General features: G+C 37.6%; 1 protein-coding gene across 2 annotated transcripts in view; it reads left to right on the top strand.

Moving 5' to 3' along the window:
- LOC140945741 (polyamine-transporting ATPase 13A3-like) overlaps positions 1–20,697 on the top strand; it is a 65,770-nt gene that overhangs the window by 11,254 nt on the left and 33,819 nt on the right. For both annotated transcript variants that reach the window (XM_073394800.1, XM_073394795.1), the window contains exons 5-19: positions 1,787–1,856; positions 3,693–3,725; positions 8,428–8,507; positions 8,780–8,857; positions 9,796–9,865; positions 11,255–11,389; positions 13,747–13,813; positions 14,673–14,804; positions 15,524–15,715; positions 15,958–16,068; positions 16,291–16,337; positions 17,378–17,523; positions 18,171–18,213; positions 18,854–18,915; positions 20,135–20,279. In XM_073394800.1, coding sequence (XP_073250901.1) covers positions 1,787–1,856; positions 3,693–3,725; positions 8,428–8,507; positions 8,780–8,857; positions 9,796–9,865; positions 11,255–11,389; positions 13,747–13,813; positions 14,673–14,804; positions 15,524–15,715; positions 15,958–16,068; positions 16,291–16,337; positions 17,378–17,523; positions 18,171–18,213; positions 18,854–18,915; positions 20,135–20,279 — 1,411 coding nt within the window. The remainder of the gene's footprint in view (positions 1–1,786; positions 1,857–3,692; positions 3,726–8,427; positions 8,508–8,779; positions 8,858–9,795; positions 9,866–11,254; positions 11,390–13,746; positions 13,814–14,672; positions 14,805–15,523; positions 15,716–15,957; positions 16,069–16,290; positions 16,338–17,377; positions 17,524–18,170; positions 18,214–18,853; positions 18,916–20,134; positions 20,280–20,697) is intronic.

The raw sequence follows: 20,697 nt of genomic DNA, 5'->3' as shown, positions 1-20,697 counted from the left end.
TCACATTCCATTACCTGGGACAAAAACTGCTCTTTTTGGTCTTCCGAAAGCTCTTCTAGGTCACCTCATAATATTATTTTGACTTCCACATTTTGTCCTGTTTTTGCTTCTCCCTTTTTGCCACTGGTTTGTTAATATGGAAAGAGATGATTGAGGAACATTAGTTGAATCTGGATCTGCTTACAATGAAACAACACGGCCATTCCTACTACTGACAGGATGATATTCGGCAACAGGAACATCTGCCTGTCGTCTAATAAGCCTGTCTGAGAAGTTAGCAACTCAAACTAGAGTTAGTCCATCTCTGGGGGTAACTAAGGCCACAATTACTGTGACATAGATTCCAGAGGCTGATGTTGCTGACAGTACTTATTAACAAAAGCAGGGTTGGTTACCTCATTATTGGTGACTACTATCACTTGGGTCACTGCTCCAGTCAGGGCAGTTTTGAGCGAGATGGCCAGGTTCACGCGAAGCAAAACATACCACATTGTTAAGGGGCTGTCGTTTCAGCTTTTTGTTTCAGCTTACGAATTTTTTCATTCATACCAAGAATGAGTTCCAGTTGAGCACTCAGATCTCAGGTGAAATTTTCTCCCTCTCTGCTGAAGCACTCACAATATTCACAGACTTTTTCTTCTCAGCAGATGCCACAGCCTGACAAGCTTTATGAGCACTTTCTGATCGATGAACAACACGGACAGCCTCCACCAGGGAATCCAGTTGACTCATGAATACTTTTTCCCATTCTTGGTCTCTGGTCTCTTGCTAGTTCCACCTTGAATGATTACACTATGGCTGGGCATTTTCCACCAATTCCAAGACACTATGGGCAAACACTTTAAAATCCTTTGACACCTAGCCCACAACTGCAGTTTATAATCTCCCTTTGTTTTGCCCAAATCAAATCTATCAACTAGCTTCGCCGCGAATTCTTCAAAGGTTAGCGATTCTGAAAGCTTTAAAAGCTCAACTGCTTTAATTTGTTAGTTGGTTGATCCAACTAGGTGAGCAAATATGCCCAATGATCTGAGGGTTTGATGTGTAGCAGATTTGCATACTGAAGAAACTTCAACAGCCATGTTTTGAAATTTTTACCCACATGCAGTGCTTGAACATTCCCCTTGGATTCTGTTTCAGTAGAAACTGCCATGCTCTGCTTCAAGGCCTGGGATAAGGTATCCCCCAGCCATTGAATTTTTGAGCTCTCCTCCTGTGATGAACTTGTTTGTGGTTTCTTGGGTTGGTGTTTTGGTGCAGTTTTTTGCTGGAGGACAGTCTCACTCATTTCTGCTTAAATCTCAGTCCGCTGCCACCAATGTAATAAACGTCACACAAGAGAGATCCTGACTGTTTTGTTTTATTTGTAGGTAGCCAAGAACATGCCATTAAACAACGACCAAGCACTGAGGCTTTACAGAAAACATGCACATGTTTTTCCAACCTAATCCTATACCATATATCTGGCACGAAATGTCTAATTGCAAAACATATGCCTCCAATTTTTTTGTCATTCCATCTCCATTTTCCTAGCAAACAAATGTGTGAAAGAAAACCTCTCAAAACTTGTGTTTTACCAAGTAAACATGTTTGACAAGTTTTCAATTCTGTCCAGTCAGCAACAATATTGTATCAAGTGCCTGAAAACTGCACTTGTAGGGCCACAGGAGTCACATTAGTCTGTCACACATTCTCTTCGCTATCAGTGTGACTCGCAAAAATATCCCATGATATTTAACACACTAAACCATCCAATAAGATATATAATTTCATTTTCCTACTATAGATCATCTTTAGGACTGAGTGTTGATGATTTTGTTGAAGATGAGGCTCCCAGTTGTCCTGCTGAAACAGAGGTTGGTCGATTGTCTTATTTTACAATCGTTATACTAATAGTCAACTGGTCAAATCTTAAAATGTTAGTACATGAAAGTGCACTTCACATGTGTCCAATTTTTGATAGCAATGGTTGTGAAGGACAATATTTTTGTAGCTAGGATGTGACTTCTTAAAAGTCATTGTAAAATTTATTACCTATTTTTGAAAGGTTATGACAAATCAGTGTGTAGCATTTCAGTCACATAACTGTACACCTCTGTAACCCCAATGCATGTTCAACTTATAAAATAACTGGTTGATGAATTATTTAACAGTACAATAAATGTTGTATTGACTTTTGAAGCAAATCCCTGCTCAGCTAATTATAATCCATTATTTTTTTTATTCAGTTTATTTGTTTTATTCACAATGAACAGTGGAACCCCTATTTTATGATATGGCAAGGGGACAGTAAAATCATAATATCATTAAAATCAGAATATTGTTGTAAGTGAGTTTCAGATTTTGCAATTTGGCAGCAAAATAAATAGAAAGATGGTTTTATCAAAATTAATATTTCTAGTTTTATTGCAACACAGTGCAGGAAAATGAGTCACAAATGCAGCAATCAAAATGCATCGTCATGTCCTTCCACAGTTTGTTTAGTTTTTAGTGTAGTTGCGAGGTGTTTATCTCTCTTTTACTCTGTGACATTAGTAAATTGTATCTCTGTGAAGAGAAGAACTTGGTGCTTGGGTCGATAGATGTTTTCGTATTACTGGGAATACTGTTCTACCAAATATTGTTAAATCAGGATTCTTCTCCATACAATTTACTGTAACTTTTGTCAGGACATAGAATGTTGATCATTTAATCGGGAATATCATTAAATTGACCATTGCAAAATTGGTGTTCCACAGTACAATGTATTGGTTTCTTTCACAAGTACAATGAAATATTAAATTCAGTCTGTAAGGTCTTGATGGCTTAAACCTTTGGCTCGTGACTGTAAATGCCCATAAATATCTCCCACTATTTTGTTCCTACTTCTGATCTGAAAAACTTTTGATGTCAGTCTATGATGTATTACTTTTATGTATAATTTCTTCTGGCTGTCTCAAAAAATCCCCACATCACCAAGTTTCTTTAAATGTCACTCTCACTGACGATTTTTCAGTCCGAATTCTCTCAGACATTTCCAGTTCGATTTCCCTTTTCCATCTGATTCCTGTCTGCCTTGTTTTAGTATTTTAATTATTATTAATGCTCTTTTTCGGTATGTTGTGCATCTTGTATTGTTCAAATTTCCCACATGACATAGTTGGCAATAGTTGTAGAGAATCCACATGCAACATCAATTACCTTGAATTGATTTATCTTTCGTCATTTTGCAGTCACTCAGTAATGAATGGAACATTTCATTTTAGTTAGGACACAGACCAGAGTTATTGTAAATGTACATTTGGTGAACGAATTTGATTTCTGAAATTCCTTGACTGACACCCCTATAGTTCATGCATGGTAAACAAATAAATTTATCACCAGATACAGATAAAATGTTATGTGGCCTCTGAGAAAAGGAAATGTTTAATTTGATAATGTTGATAGATTAAGCATTACGTTTACGGCAAAAGGTAAATGTGAATTTTTTTCCATTTACTTATCATTTACTCTTCATTAGAACCACGCGAAATTTGGTAGATTAATGCCAATTCTAGCCATAATAATAACATTGTTTTGAGCTGTTTTTATCTGCTCATTTCTTATTATGAAACTTTGTCAACTTGAATCTCACATTTGCCAAAAACGCAATGCTTAATCTCTCTATTAACATTGCTCTGTTTGGCATTGTTTTTTTCTTAATGTTTATTTAGAGACTCCTTGGGATTGCGAATACAAATTGTCAGGTGAGTCTCGTCAATAATTATTCATAACTAGTCTTTGGAGCTAATGCGCAGTAATTGTATCGTTATCTTGTAATTAACAAGATTGTGGCAATTCCCCAGGATCCTAATGAAAAATGAATACTGACTGCCTTTACCTAAAGCCCCTGTTGTGATGCAGTAGTGCTTGAACGTGCAGTTTTCTCTGCGCAATTTCTGATTATGATTCCTGCGTCCTCTCAATTACCTTTTATAGGGCTGTACTTAGGCCTGGGGGTTGGGCATTGACAGCTATGAGGCTTTTATTTCTTCATATATGGGGTTTTAGGAGGATTTATAAATGGAAGGGGGGGCTTACGTCTGAGGGGACCTGTAACTGGAATAGTAAAAGCACTTCAAATAAGCTGCAGTAGTGCTGATCAAAATACGTTTTGCATTTACTAGAGTTTAGTTAACCTTCAAAATAAATAAATCAAACGTAAATCGAAATAAATCAAATTGATTTCAATACAAGGTAGAGGGGGCTTATAATCAGATGTATTTTGTGTACAGGTAGATGAGCCTGTCACTAGAGGAGGGGGGTTAAATTTGAACCAAACGAAGGTTACAACTAGAACTGAACAACATAAGCTACAAAATGAGAGAATAAATCATAAGAAATATGAAATCGAGGAGCACATTTAATCCCCTAGAGAATGTCATATGATCTTAATCAACGAATCACATTACATGATTAAATTATTCCTCCAACACTCCCACTTGATAAGCGTGTTATGTGTATCCTCTAAGATAAACAGCAAAAAATAACAATCAATATTCTAGCAGGCATAAATGTTCAACAAGTTTCTGAGTTTTTGAAAACGATCTCTAGCAAGTCCCTTTGACATGATGTCTGCCAACATATCATTCGCTGGACAATAAATAACTTTAAATTTATTTGAGGCTATTCTTTGACGAGTAAAGTGAAATGCGACATCAATGTACTTTGTTCTGTTATGGAATCTTGGGTTCCTTGATAACTCTATGGCACCTTGATTGTCTTCCTTCAGCACTGTGGGTGAGTCTGCTTTACAACCAAGATCAGCCAATAGCTTTCGTAAGTAGGTTGCTCCCTGTGTAGCTTGACTCAAGGCAACTTATTCTGCCTCTGTAGTGGATGTAATGACTGCAGCCTGTTTCTTGCTACACCAGCTGACTGTGGAATTGGCGACTTTGAAAACATACCCAGAAGTAGACTGTCAATTGTCTGCATCCCCTGCCCAATCATCATCGGAAAAACCATACAAATCACACTCATCATCATTCACTGAAAATTTTAGACTATAACTTAGTGTTCCTTTGATGTATCTGAGCATTCCGTTCACGCCCATCTAATGCTCCTTACTTGGATCAGTCATAAATTACAACAGCTGCGGCAATGTCTGGTCTCGTAACAGTTGATACGTAGGTGAGGTACCCAGCTATAGCTTGTTGGTAGATGCTTTTGTCACATCGTTCTTCTTCTTCTGTTTTCTTGTGAAACTTCTTTCCTGATCCTAGGGGAGTTGACATAGGCTTGCACTCTTCATTCCAAATCGTTTGAGCAAATCTTTTAAGGTACTGCCCTTGACTAATGGTCAGTGTCCTAGTAGCTCGGTCTCTTTTGATTGACATTCCAAGGATGAAGTGAATTTCTCCCAGATCAACCATTTCAAATTCTTTGCATAAGGATTCTTTCTCTCCTTTGATCATTTTAACATCATTGGATACAGGAATGATGTCATTGACATAGACTGCTAAGATGACAAAACTGATGAATCCATCATCTCTCTTGACTGTTTTCACATAAATGCACTCATGTGCGGGGCTCCTCCGATAGCCATTCGTTACCAAGAAATTGTCGAGTGTTTGATTCCAACATCTAGCTGACTGCTTGAGGGCATGCAGGCCCTTCTTTATCTTGCACACATATATAGTTAGGGTGATCTGGATCAATAAATCTTTCAGGCTGAGACACGTAAATGTCATGGTTGACTGTGCCATTCAGGAAAGCTGTCTTGACATCCATTTGATGAACTTCGAAATTATATGCATTTGCCAAGGCTAGCAGTATCCTGATACTTGTCTAGTAACAAGAGAAAACTTCTTCATAATCTACTCCTTGTGTCTGTGAATATCCCTGTGTGACGAGTCTTGCTTTGTATTGGTTGATGTTACCATCAGCGTCTCGTTTAACCTTTATAACCCATTTCAATCCCAGTATGTTAGCATCCTTTGGTGGCGGCACTAATTCCCATGCTTCATTACTGATTAATGAGCTGTATTCAGCATCTAAGGCTTCTTTCTACTTCTTGAGTTGTTGCTGCCCAAGGCTTCTTTCAAAGATTGTGGTTCTTCATTCTCAGCAGTTCAAGATTCTGACATGAAACATTCTTCTGTATGAAATCTTTCTGGTGCTTTTCTCTGTCTGGTTAGACCAAGGCTTCTCACTGTTGCATAAAAGTATCTTCATAGGTCGCTCCCACTGAAGGTAAATTCTCCGCAGACTCTGTGGTAGTGGTTGGAATGGTGACAATTTCTAGCTCATCTCTGACATCAGGTTGTGTCTCATCATGCACATTGTCTTTTTAGAAGAATGTGCTGTTGGTAACTTCGTCAAATGTAGGAAACTTGTTTTCATGAAAAACAACGTCTCTGCATCTTGTGAAACATTTAGCATCCACATCATACACTTTGTAGCCTTTACTTTCCAATGGATATCGGACAAATATTGCTTTGTGACTTTTTGGATCAAGCTTCCTTCGTAAGTGATCTGGAGTGTGGACAAAACAGACACTTCCAAAAACTTTCAAATATAATTGACACATTTGGTTTCTTAATTCCCAAACCAACTTTCAAATGGTGTTTTGTCCTTCAGTGCGCTTGTAGGACTCCGGTTGTGTAGATATACAGCAGTGTTCACAGCTTCTGCTTCAACTTCAATCGAAGAGCACGTGTAATCCGGCCCCTAGAGAGTGTCATGATCTTAATCAATGAATCACATTACATGATTATTATTTCTCCAACAGTTAGTAGGTCGCCGGTTACGGTATCTAAACCGTTCAATTTCTCTCCAACTCATGGCATATTCCTGGCAACTTGAAATCTTATTGACAGCTCTGCCTTTGTATCAAAATGCTAGTTTGTTTCAGTTAAGAAAAAACTGTCACTCAGCTACTTCAGACCATTGCTTTAGAAAATGGGGAATGAAATAACTTTGAGGACAAGATTTCTCAACACTGAATAGTGCCCGCGTGAATCAGCATCCTTTTGGTGGCAAAACACAATACAGTAGGCATCGTCATTCTAAAGTACTACAAGTTTTAGTGAGAATGTCGTGGTGGCAGAGAGGGAGTTATTCTTTCATAAAAATGACCATGCCAACTTTTCTGGTGGAAAAACGTACAATGAAGCTTTCTGGATTGATTGCATTAATAAAGTGCTGAAGAGCAAATCTTTCTTGGGTGTCCAGAGGTCAGTCCTGATAAGCTTAACTGGACGTAAACCAGATATCTTGAGCAAAAGCTTGAACACTTTTGTTTTTCCAGAGGCTATTGTTGTGAAGAGATACCGGGTGTAACTCGGACTGTTTTTCAGCATCAAATGGAAGCTCCAATTTCAGAGGCATAAATTCAACAGTCTCTATCAGACATACCATTAAGGACCTTTAGTACTTAACCACGAAGGCCTGCAGCAAGGAATCTTCACCACTCCAATGATTAACAACAGAGCAATGCTCAAAGGTTTTTCAATCCACAGGATTTTTGAGATGGTTAAACTTTTGGCAGTGTGTAAACAAATAAGTTGAATAAGTATCCAGTTGGCTCTTCGATATGCAAATGGTTTAAAGGATTTACTGGGGCTGAATGAGTCATTCCTTTGAATTTTGAATCAACGAGTGAGTTTTCTGCCATTGTAAATGGGCGAAACCACAGTAGCAAACACACAAGGAGGCTTTGGCCACGAAACAATGCAAAACATTAAATTTCACTCTTGCAAACTATCAAAATATGGCCATTAACCATAGGTATCCATGAAGTTTGTCTTTGTTTTACTGCTGCCATTTATATAGCACTGAATCCTCAGTAAAACACAGCATTAACAAAACAAATTTTTATCACTGCTAGAAGATTCAGTCTTGTTAACTTAGTTCTGATTATTATTCAAGATGGCAGCTTGGAGAAGGGGTATTTTCACAAACACAACTTCTATTGCTACTAACAGCATTAGATCCAGCACCTCTAAGCTGCACTGATCTTGTACTTGCATATGTCACTTTAATTTCCAACAGCCACAATCCTCCAGGCAACAACTGCTATTCAACCTACAGCAGCTTGCCAATCCTTCCTTGTTGCAAGACTTATTGCCCTACCTTCTTCTTTAATGCTGGAGTTTAATTCATCTTCCCCTCATACCCCAACTTCAACCCAGTAGAGTAAATGATATATATTTTTTGTAGTTTTTTAGGCCTTGTAATAAGGTGCAGAAAATAATAAAATAAATTTCCGCAGAGTCCTGAATTCTTGAAAAAAGTAAAAGTTTAGTATTTGCAAACCAGTTTTTCTAGACCTAAAAAAAAAATGGTAAAAAGTCTGATTAAGCTTCTTTTTTTCAAAATCATAACAAGTGTGTAATTGCTTTAAGTGAAAGTTTTTTTCCAGTACTCAGAATTATTATTTATATTCAACTGTCCTTTGTGATTATACAGGAATTACAAATGAAGTACTTTTGCCACAGACACCTAAGATATGTATGGAATGAGGCTCAAGGGGAATTTGAACTATTAAGGTTGGTTTTAATTTGTGCATTTGAATAAACATGTATTAATAGAAAATGTGCTTAAATAAATGTTTTATTATTATTAATTATTAAACATTTAATCTTTTTAAAAACGTGCAGACCATAATTTATTAAGACATAATGAGCTATTAAGAGTGAGTTTCAGAGTAAAGAGTTTTTCCTAAAGTTTATTTGGTGTTGAAAATTGGTGTACAGCTAAGTGCATTAATTTTTGAATATGCATTTTCATATCCATAAAGACTTTGCTTTTGTATTCTTAGGGGTCTTGATGTTGGTACTTTTCCAGCACATTTTTATCAGTCATCATCTGGTCTACATTGGGATGTTATTGAAAGAAGGTAAACACATAAATCATCTTACATCATTTAACAGAAAACTACTTTTATGCATAATATAATTCGTGCCCAAAACTGTAAGGGTTAATTCCTAAAGCAAATGGAAATGTCATATGGTGGGTTAATTCAGGGCTGTCCTTAAGAGCCAGGAACCGGGATCGCCCCCGGCTTCTTTCATTAGAAAAAAGAAGAAAAATGGAACAAAAAATTTGATTCCCTGCCTATTAACCCCTGTTAATTGTTATTTTTGTTCCTGATTAATAAACAATGTACATGAAAATTTCTTGAGTCTGATTGGGTGAGAGCAATACTGGTTTAAATTAACACAGTGCAAAAACAAGAAAAAGTGGAAATGTCTCGGGGAATGGGGCACTCTGATAAGCTGATAAACAATGCAAAATATATAATCTGATAATACCCAATCAGGAGCCACAACTCATGCCCAGCCTCAGCACAGCCAAAGCTGCAGCCCCAATTAAGTGATCCTGTATGATCACTTATCAGGGTCTTGAGGTTGGCCGTAATAAACAGGTCCTACTAATTTTGACTAGTAAATTTCTTTGTATATTATTAAAGGGTAGTCATGCAAATTTCTTCGTCAGTTTCATTTTGGGATTTATTTACACTTGTGTGTTTTTCAAAAATCTCAAATTAAGTGTGGTACTTTTTGAACTTGGAGTCATATGATTAGCCATACTTATAGCTTGACATTCAGAAATGTGGTGTAAGAGATTATATCCAACATTGCTTCAGTGTATCAATGTACACTGTATTGTTTCACGTTATTGAATATCTCTTAAATTTGGTAGTTTCATGACAGGATAACCACACATTAATATTTTTGTTAGTGCCCAATGCTTTGTAAATAATGTACGTTCACCCTGTCGGTAATAAATGGTCACCATGAATAAATTAATTAATTATGATTTTTCTTTCATTAGGCAAAGGCTTTATGGTCCAAATGTGATTGATGTTGATGTCAAATCATATGTGCGACTCTTTTTTGAAGAGGTATTAATTATGATACTGGATAAAAGGCGACATACAAAACATGCACATGGTGGACATGTGTATTTGAACTTGCATTTCCTTTAAATTCAGATAAGTAAAACAAATTGGCCATTTCCCAAGCTACTGTTTTAAAGTGAGGCTAAGTGCAATATCCATTGATATGAGAATGACTTTTGTTCTCATGTAAATGACAGTCATTTTCACAAGATGGGTTGCACGCTGGGCCTCGTTTTGAAAGTGAGAGTTTTTAGAGCTCAGAAATGACCTATTTCCACCATTGTTTATGAGTTAGGCGAGGTGCTAAGAGGACATAGCGCCCAGAGGATGGCACTACAGCTGATCATCAAGTAAGACTGCCTGTGTGGCTGGCACTCCCTGCAACACAACCATGCAATCCCACAACCACACACCCACAATAAACCCAGGTTTCCTTTTCAATGCAATAAAACAAGAGATTTGGTTAAAAGAAAGAGGTTGATTTGCCCAGAAAGAGCCAAGAAATTTAACTCACCCTTAGACAAACAGAGGACCCACAGATTCTTCTCTTCCATCACTAAAAACTCCATTTTTGTAAGCACAGTCCTAGAAAGGCTCATGGTGGTATGAGAAAACTTAAACTCTATCAATTGCGATCTCTAAAGCATCAGATTCAGTGCAGCCAGAAGTCTTGATTAACTTGATATACAATGACACAATTCACAATATGTACTGAGTTGCCAAAAAAAAATTTAATGATATTTAAACCCATGAAGCAATGATATAGGGATGTTGGCACAATTCACAGAATGTACATAGTTGTAATCTTGATAATAATCCTTGAAAGACTATTACCGTATTTATTCGACTATAAGCCGAGACCCCAAACTTTGAACGTGTAGACTCGGCGTAACGAGAACCAAAAATAAATCGAAAACACCCGGCTATAAGCCGAGACCCATTCATTATTACAAGACTGAATTGTTAACTACGGGAAAACCTAACATTTTCGGAAAAAAATCACATTGATTGTCATAAATGAGGCTTAGACGATAACACACACGCGCGTATACAAGAGATGCAATGGTTATTTGTTATGTAAAAAGCTTCCGTCTTAGAAAACACACGCGAATTAATATTACCCCTAACTAACTATTCAATTGAAAAGCAATGAATCATAACTCAGATAAATTAATGTGATCCAAAAAATGAATTTAAAACTACCGGTAATCCCATAAGACAGTATGATACCCATTTGGGTTTAGGGTCTTGGTGGGGGGAGAGGCTTGAGGCGGGGCAGGCACTCTTCAGTTCCTATTATTATTTTATTACATTCTTGGGCGAAATGCATAAGATTCGTGAAATCAGCCTAGAGCTCTTAAAGGTTGAATTAATCCTTGTTTTGATTTTTAGTTTGCAGATCCATTTTATGTATTCCAGCTTGGAAGCATTATCTTATGGTCAATGGATGATTATTATTACTATGCAGTGGTTATTTTAATTGTAACTCTGATTTCCCTTGCCATCACAGTATATCAAACAAGAAAGGTACAAAATTCCTTTTAAGGTACTAAAATATTATTTGCCATTTTTTTTCTACAATTTCATGTTCATAAGTTGCCTGTGTGTGTTGCCTGTTTTATTGTTTTATGATGGCTGCCTTAACTTGGAAAGCCAACATAAGTAACATTTACACTTGAAAAAGATGATATGGTACTCATCGCTTTGCGAGTTTTGCAGATGTTAGCGCGTGGTTAACAATAGGAATAGCATAAAGAAATGCTGCAAAAGACTTGTTTTTGCTATTATTGTTTAACAGTATATGAGGTCATTACAGGGAAATGTTAGACCGAGAAGTATTGACTGAGCGATAGCGAGGTCAATGCATCAAGTCTGAGGTGTGAGATTTCCCTGTAATGACCGAACAGACAAGGTTAATAAGTTATTAATTTTATTGCCAACGAGCAGCCTCGCGAAGACGCGAGGCTGCGAGGCGGCAGCCTAATAGAGCCGTGCGCGATTGTTCCAGCGGCATAAAAAATGTCAAATCGATGTAACATAGAGTAAGGCTGCGTGCAAACGGACACAACAACTCCCCACATTGTTGCGCCAAAAATGTTGGGGGTTGTTGTGTGCATGTTGGCAGTGGTGTGCAAACGGATGCCACAACTCCCGACAATGTTGGGACCTGCAGTGCATCGTGGGAGGGATACAACCCATAAGTCTTTGTAAACCATGCGTAATGAGCGTGCATGGCTCCAACAATGTTGGAAGAGCTGTGCAAACGGATCCAACATTGTTGCGCTACGCTTCGGCGATCACGGAACGAAAGAAATGTTGGGAGTTGTTGGCTGAAAAATTTGACCGGTTTCAAACTTTGCGCAACAACACGCCACAACATCCAACAACACGCAACAGGGTGTGCAAACGGACGCAACAAGTAACATCCAACAATGTTGCGCCCGTTTGCACGGGGCTTAATTTAAGGCAACCATGACGTAATGCAGGACAGAGAATGCATTGTTTTCGAGCGAACACATGATACAGATCAGAGAATCCACGAGCCGTGTGCATGTTTTGAGTTTTGTGCTCATCCCGTCTTCAACCAATCATCGGGTGGATCATTTCCATCCTACGCGATATCTGTCGCATTTGCCTGCTGGAATTTTTTATTGCATGCCCTAAGAAAAATAATATCGCAGCGAAATTTTTTGTGTCATTGAAGCAAAATAATTCGGAAGGCTTTATTGGCGCACCATTAATTTTTTTAGCTTTAAGAAGAGACCAAATATTAGTCTGTAGGTTGAATATTCGCGGACTTAAATATGATTTTTCGAAATTTTACGCAAAATTACCTGTGCACAACTTTGGACAAAAACACGAACTTCAATATCTTGAAAAATTTGCTTCGTAAAGTCGGGATTTCAAATTCTTAATGCAGTAGAACAGTTTAGTTCACAGTTTTCAAAAGACAAATTAAAGCAAGGGGGAGACATACACCAAACCCATGATCCGCCTTCCCCGTGCATCTCTTGGGAGAACTGCGGTGCGGTTCTCAGCCAACAGCTCCCACATGTGTTGTGTAGAGCTGGCGCTTGATAGACTGCTTTGCACTCACCTCAGCAGTAAGACGCGCGTTTTCCCCGTTCAGTAACCCAAAGGCTATGCCAAGCTTGCGGGCCCCAATAAGGGTGACACAGCTGTCTGTGGCTGCCACTGCCTGCGTGATATGGCTGTGCACATGCGTGAGGTACCCACACTGCCGTGGGTTGGTGTATGTATGCCCCGTTTGCACTGTTTTCAATGCAGTCGAATCAAGTTCAATCTGTTGTTCATTATTACTGTATTTCATGACATTTCTAAACAAATTCAACAGCGCGCGTATAGGTAACACCTTTGCTTGTTGGCATTTTTATTATGAACCTGGGTGTGCGATCAATGAAAACTAATAACTGGTCAGCGGATAACTTAAAAAAACACATCACCTCAATGAGTTGTACACTTAAGCCTGCGATACAGTCTTGTGACACCGGTCAGCGGATACGTTTTTTAAAGCTGTCAATTGACCATAACATGGATGTCCATAATGAAGTCCACTATCAAGCAATCTTGTACCCAGAGTCTTCGGGCTTTCTGGTCAGCGTGGCAAGGCTGGCTTGTGCCACTGACCAAAAAGCCAGAAGACTCTGGGTACGAGATTGACCGTCAACTTAAACACAGATTGTTTATTACTTGGACACCTACACTGTAGCTAGTAATGCCCGGTCATTACACGAAAATAGTGCCTGCTTAGCAACCAATTAGAGCGCGTATAATATTATAACCATATAATAATGTTGAATGTTGACTCAGACCCTACAAGATATCCAAATTATTATTGTTCTAACGATGAAAAATGTTTTCAGCACCTAGTGACATTAAGGAACATGGTGGCATTGTCAGAGAGAGTAACCGTACTCCGGAATAATGCTGGTGAGTTTTTTATAATTATTGTAAATCCAGTAATTGTACATTTAAATTGTATATTTAGTTTTACATTTTCAATCATTGTGTTTATAGCAGATTTGTAGTACACATTGCCAAACATGTAATCAAAAAGTAGTTTGGAAATAGGCTGAGAAACAATCAGATCGGATCAAACTTTGACTATAGTGGAAAAAGTTATTTTACAAGGTTATTTAAATCATTTAAACTTTGAGTTTTCTGACCAAAGACCACTCTTATAACAAAACCCTTGAAAACAAACAGAGAGAAGATTTAGCATGTCCTCTGTGCTTTGTTTTACAACTCACACACCAAAAAAAACATAAAAGAATCTATCGGGGTTGGCTGCATCATTAAAAAGACAACACACAATGATGTTTTTTTCTTAAGTCAATGTACATTTGTATTGTTTTAATTTTTCCGTGATGATTGCGTTGGTTAAGGTTTTCAATCTGTGATTGACTTACACTGTCAACAAAAGTTCTTTTAGGGTTAGTTTTCAAAGCTCTGTCAGTTTGTGGAAAATCCAAAAAATATTTATTTTTATTAGATTTATTAGAATGCAGGGTTAATAAGGCTTGTTGAAATATTTCATACTGCACATAAAGTTGCCAAAAAAATGCCCAGCAAAGATAATTATGTTTTAAGACTTCACTTAGAGAAAATGCTTGTTCTTTCTACCTCCAGCATCCCATTCTTCCTGGCATTGATGTTGTTGCACTTGACCATAATTTAATTAAGGAATGGCTATTGTAATTTTCTTCTTACATGGCCCTGTACTGTAGGTACATATAGTTACACATATTCTCACTACTGATTATTTTATTCCTCTTTTAACATGAAAAAGCTCAAGTGGATGTGTCATCTGAAGATCTTGTCCCTGGAGATGTGCTAGTTATTCCACCAAATGGAGCCATGATTCACTGTGATGCTGTTCTTATTAGTGGCAACTGTATTGTAAACGAGAGTATGTTGACAGGTACGGAATATGATATATTGTTGAATGATCAAGATTCCTTTGAAACAACATAAACGTCTTTCTATTATAGTCCACTTTTTCCGAAGACTTCAGACTTAGTACGGTGCTGGTCATAAAAGTCAAAAATTCAAATAAAATAGAAAGTCAAATAGAATATCAGTGCACATGGTTTCTAGCTACACACTGATTAACATCTGGATCATGGTAGTCTCCCGTGCAGCCATTTTCGCTTCTTCACGCATCGTTTGCGTGGCGAGAGAAAAACGGCTGCTTAGACCACATTTTGCTTGACACATTACGGCAGAGTCTGGCTGTTTGTTGTAGTCACATATGGTTTTTAGAAGGAAAAAATCAGATGCAGGTAATGGTTGATAGTTGAACAAAACTCATGGGATTTTACGACCGTTTGAGTTGATAACCAGTGAACCTTGAATTTCCGCAACACATTGGTGATCCTGGACTGCCCATGACTACCCAGTTAGTGTGTATTTTAGGTTATAGCTTGACTAATTATGAGCAAGTCAAGCAACCAGTATGCATATAATAAAGGCAAAGCTATCCTTTTTCTTAGGAGAAAGTTAGTTCCGTGTGCCACAGTACCCTTCACTCTCCTCAGTGTTAAATTTCATTTCCATGATGCTAGTCAAGGTACTCAAAGGAGTATGCTCCATCTTGTGACTTGCAAGTAACAAGTTATATACATATTTATCAATATCTAGGTGAGAGTGTCCCAGTCACCAAAACTCCTTTGCCACACAGCAAAAGATCATCAAGCTCTTCTGCAGAACAAAAAGAAAAACAGTACAATCCTGAAAGGGAAAAGAGGCACACTCTGTTTAGTGGAACAAAAGTAATACAGACTCGTTATTATGGCCGCCATGCTAGAGTTCTTGCAGTGGTCATTAGAACTGGTAGGTAGTATTTCCTTTTAGATGAGTAGCATTGTTGTCACCTGTGGATTTTCATTGATCACTAATACATTATGTCCAAAGGTTTACAAAGTTCTGGGACTTTGGATCACTTTCAAAGCACTTATTGTACTTCAAACTTCTTGCAGTTTTTAATTCTTCAGTCTCAAATGTGGAATTTTTTCGTGTGTTAGTTCTTCCTAATTCGTTGTTCAGTGACGATAATTTTATCACCTGTTTTGCAGGATTTTTTACTACAAAGGGTGGCTTAATTCGTTCTATTCTTGACCCCAAGCCTGTGGGCTTTAAATTCTTCAGAGACTCCATGCGATTTATTGGTATCTTGGCTATACTTGGTAAGTAGCAGTCAGAAATTCAAATGACTTTGACTTATGTAGAAGAAGTTCAATACGGTTTGTTCATTTACTCTTTTTCCTTTTATCGAAATCAAGCAATGAACATGGCCACTGGTTTTCTATTTGGAAAAAGACAAAATAGCCAACAAACAATGTAAATTATACAACTCGTTGTTTTTTAAAAGAAATATTAGCAACTGATCAGTGAATTTTTTTAATCAGCATTGGTTGGATTCTCCTACAGTGTGTACGTTTTTGTCAAGCAAGGGGTAAGATTCTAATTTGTAGATAAACTAATCCTTTTTAATTGGTATGTAAGTCGACCGCATTTTTTATAAATTGATATGATGTCATTCCTGTTTTACGCACTTGTATTAACTGACAAAATGTAGTAGGTTTGAAATTGCTTTTGAAATGACCCACGGGCTGAAGTCTATCATTTTCAGGAAGAAAGTTTGTTATTATGAAAGGAAATATAATAACATAACCTCAAGATGTGTTTTTCGACAAACTTTCAAACAAGCTCTTGTGGCTTTTTTTTTTTCCGATGAAATTGCATTTCTAGTATTCTAAGAAATGAATTTAAAAAACGATTTGCTTCGGGCGCCGTTCTATCCTTCGCGAAAAAAAATCTCTGCTAGCTTCTAATTTTAAACTGACGCGTACACCGACCATATATGGAGAGCATGGTATAATAGCTCATATACCATAACGGCTAAGCCAATCAAAATGCTAGAATTGCATTATCCAATGATTCAGTTTTTAATAATAACTGATGTACACCAAATTGTAGGGTTTCAATGTCCCTTGCTATGTTTGGTAGTTCTCTGTATACTTTAGTGTCGTCAGCAAACATTCATAATGTGGAAGACATGTTAGATGACATGTAATTGACGTAAATTAGAATTAAATTGGACCCAGGATCTTACCTTGGGGAACCCCCAACGTTACACAACACCAAGATGAGTAGATCGCCTCGAACAACAACGCGTTGTTTGTAGTCAGTCAGAAAACTTCTAAACCAACGTCGTAATGAGCCGTCGATCCCGTGACATTTCAATTTGAGCAACAGCCGTTTTTTAGGCACAGAGTCAAACGCTTTTGAGAAGTCTAAAAAACAACATCAGTGGGTCTCGATTTATGATAATTATACTAAAGCAAAAAACAGTTATTTCCTCTCAGTTTGCTGATAATATGCTTTAAGCTGAAGCTGTTCTTTCAAGAATGATGAGTATTCATAATATGCAGGTAGCTGTATAGCTTTCCCTTGTTGTGTTGGTGGTATGCATGTTCTTTGACTGCTTTCCAGATGTCTGTTGGTAACATCCTGCTACAGGCCTTGGATATCATTACTGTAGCCGTCCCACCTGCTCTTCCTGCAGCTATGTCAGTTGGAATTGTTTATGCTCTTCAGAGGTTGAAAAAAAGACAGATTTACTGCATAGACCCACCCAGGTATACCTCCTCTTCCTTCTCCTTGTCCTCCTTCTCCTCTTACTTCTCCTCCTCCTCCGCCTCCTGCTCATCTTCTCCACTATCGCCTTCTCTGCTTCCTTTAAAAATCCTCGCTAGTTAGTACCACTTTTTTGATCAGAGACAGGTTCAAAGGGACAAAACGTTTCAGAACATCAGTAATGATCTTGATCGCAAATTAACAATATTCAGATGGTTACCAGAGCCAAACAAATGTACTTTTAATCTGTACTTTTGTTCTGAGGAGTGATATCACGTCCTCTTTTGCAAAACAAACAGACTAAGTTATAGCTTTTTTTGACAGCAATTTAATGTATATAAACGATTGTTTTAGTTGATTCTCATGGATTACATTTTAGCATATTTTATTATTTGAATTCATTCGTAAAGATTTACTTATGTATCTAATTCAGCTTTAGATCTGTAATTCTAAAGCTTCAATAAACTATCTATATCTATCTCTCTATCAACTCAGCTTGCCAACTTTGCCTCCTCTTTCTCTTCACTTCTTGTTCGTCTTCTTGTTTGACTTCCTCTTTGCCTTTCCCTGCAATCCATTCCTTCTGTGGATTAAATGAACTCCAATATTGTTTATGTATGTAACTTTGCCTCATATCTCATTTAATTAGGGTCAATATGTGTGGAAAACTAAAGCTGTTTTGTTTTGACAAGGTTAGTTTGGTGACATCTCCAAAGTGTTGGCCTTTCTATTTATTTTTGCATTGCCGATGTCTCATACAGTATTATACTAATTATACGCTTATCTGCAGTAAATTGTATTTTTGTTCAGAGGTGTTTTTAAAAATGTACAGGCGAAACTTACAAGGGAAGTAACTTTTATCTTGAAATTTTCACCTTAAAGATTCTCACTTGTTGACCTTACAAGGATGTGCAAATGGGAAGGCAAATTTTGTTTTTACTTACATTTTATATGTGCAAGCAAACGTGGCCACATTTGTTTTGTCTACTATTACAATTTAAAAAAAAAAAAAAACTACATTTTAAATGTGCATTCGTATCAGATAAAGCAAGCGTCATGCAAACTAGGAGAGAAAAATGATCGGATAGCGAAACTTAGAGAGGAAGTAATCTATCGTTTTGATTATTCATTTGTATTAAGAAAAATTTAAGAGTATTTCCTCGTAAATGGCATATGGTTTTTATTCACAAAGCATTTCTGTCATCATCCTGATGGCTTGAACTCAGTTATGCAGTCACTCAAAAGGAAACCCCTTCAGGGCATCTAACAGAGGGGTTTTTTATGTATATATTTTTAATATATCATAACAGGTTATAATTTCTTTGATTATAGACAGGAACTTTAACAGAAGATGGCCTAGACTTTCTTGCTGTTGTACCTGTGCAGTCTGGGCGGTATGTTGTGTTATAACTGAATTCAACAGATAACGCCTCTTAAAAGACTTTTCAACCTCTATAAATCTTAGAGTTTCAAGTGTGTGGCCGCTCTAGCAGTCCATTCCATAGAAACCTTTACAAGTTAGGGCGATATTTTCAGGCTCTAAAAACAATGACTTGTAAAAGTTTTCTTCAATTCACCCCAGAACTCACTAGAACGAAGATTTCACACAAGTAGACATGTACATATCGTTCAAAAACTGTTCATGACGTAAGTATATGTTCTATCATAAAGACTTGTTTTTCTTTGTCTAATTTGGCTTTAGATTATTAGCCTTGGTTGTTGGGATCCAAACTCTGTTTCTTAGTTTATACTCAAGACCTTGTCCTGGATGCCCGCCATCTTTGCACGTGCTTTACGATTAATGGAATAAAAGCAGCCAGGTGGTATTTCAGGGGGAAAACAAGTGATAACATTTGCCATTACGAGTAATCGCGGTTGAGGTTTTTAATTCTCTCAAAACGAGACAACGGTTAATAGACGATTAATAGACTATTAATAGTCATGCAAAATGTACAAAAGTTTTACTTCACTGTTGCTTGCTGTGAGGACATCTCTCATCGCTACTGCATCCAAAAGAGAAACAATGATCACTTTCACTCAGAATTTCATAACATCGTCTTTAAGGTAAAAGGTTCTTCATTTTCTGTTGTCTAGAATAAACAAAATCCACCGCGATTTCTTGCATTGGCAGATTTTATCACTTGTTTGCCCCCTGAGAAACCACGTGACATCGCGTTTATCCCATCAGTCCTTAAGCGCGTGTAAAGATGGCGGGTATCTATTGCATGACTGTTTATCAAACGCTCGAACTATAACTAGTTTGCTACCCCGCAATTTAATAATTAAAAAATTTTTTTGTGTTGTCCTTGATGTTGTTAGTGCCTCAACGTTAAGCCTCAGCAAACGAACACCTGATGATATATGCAATAGCATTGAGGTCAATTTGCTTATTGGTTCCCAAAATAAGGACTGCAGGCTTGGCTTCGCATGTCCTATACGAACTCTGTCACAAAACTTTTTTGTGAAATTTCATCTTTGTTCATCGTTGTTCAATGTATATGCGTCGAATAACTAAGCATTGGATTATGTTAAAACGTTTTGCACTAATTTAATAAAAGACCATAGGAAACAAATTTTACTCAGATATCTGTTTGTTGACTTATTTTTATCCAGTTTCCGTCCAATGGTGTCTGAAACTGAAAGCATTCCTCAAGGTCCCTTATTGGAAGCAATGGCTACCTGTCATTCCCTCATAGTGATTGATGGCAACTTGACTGGTGATCCTTTAGACCTAAAGATGTTTGAGGCTACTGACTGGGTAACCTCTTCGTTTTCGCCATTAAACAATACAACTTAGTGATATTCTGTATTTCGTGCATGTATTAAGCCATGACCGTCGGTCATAAAATATTTTTGGGCAAACCCTTTGTTCAAGGCCAGGAAGCATGGTATTTATAGTGGTAGCATGGTATTTTCAGTTGTTCTTGGTCATAACCGTAAGGTTTAGACGTCGATTGGACTTGTGCCCAAGGATTAGGACGTAGCTTTGTTAATTGGACATATCCCAAACGATTGGGCATGGCTTATTTCGTTGATTCGTCAATAAGCGCCGCCCTGTTAGCTTAAGTGGTTATGCGCTGGTCTGGATTTGCTGGTCTGCCGAGCGGAAGGACGCAGGCATAGGCGTACGGTTCGGGGGGGGGGGGGGGGGGGCGAGGGGGGCTGCAGCCCCCCCA

Source organism: Porites lutea, chromosome 1, assembly GCF_958299795.1.
Source record: "Porites lutea chromosome 1, jaPorLute2.1, whole genome shotgun sequence".
Classification (NCBI taxonomy): domain Eukaryota; kingdom Metazoa; phylum Cnidaria; class Anthozoa; order Scleractinia; family Poritidae; genus Porites; species Porites lutea.
This window is presented reverse-complemented; position numbering and strand designations above follow the sequence as displayed.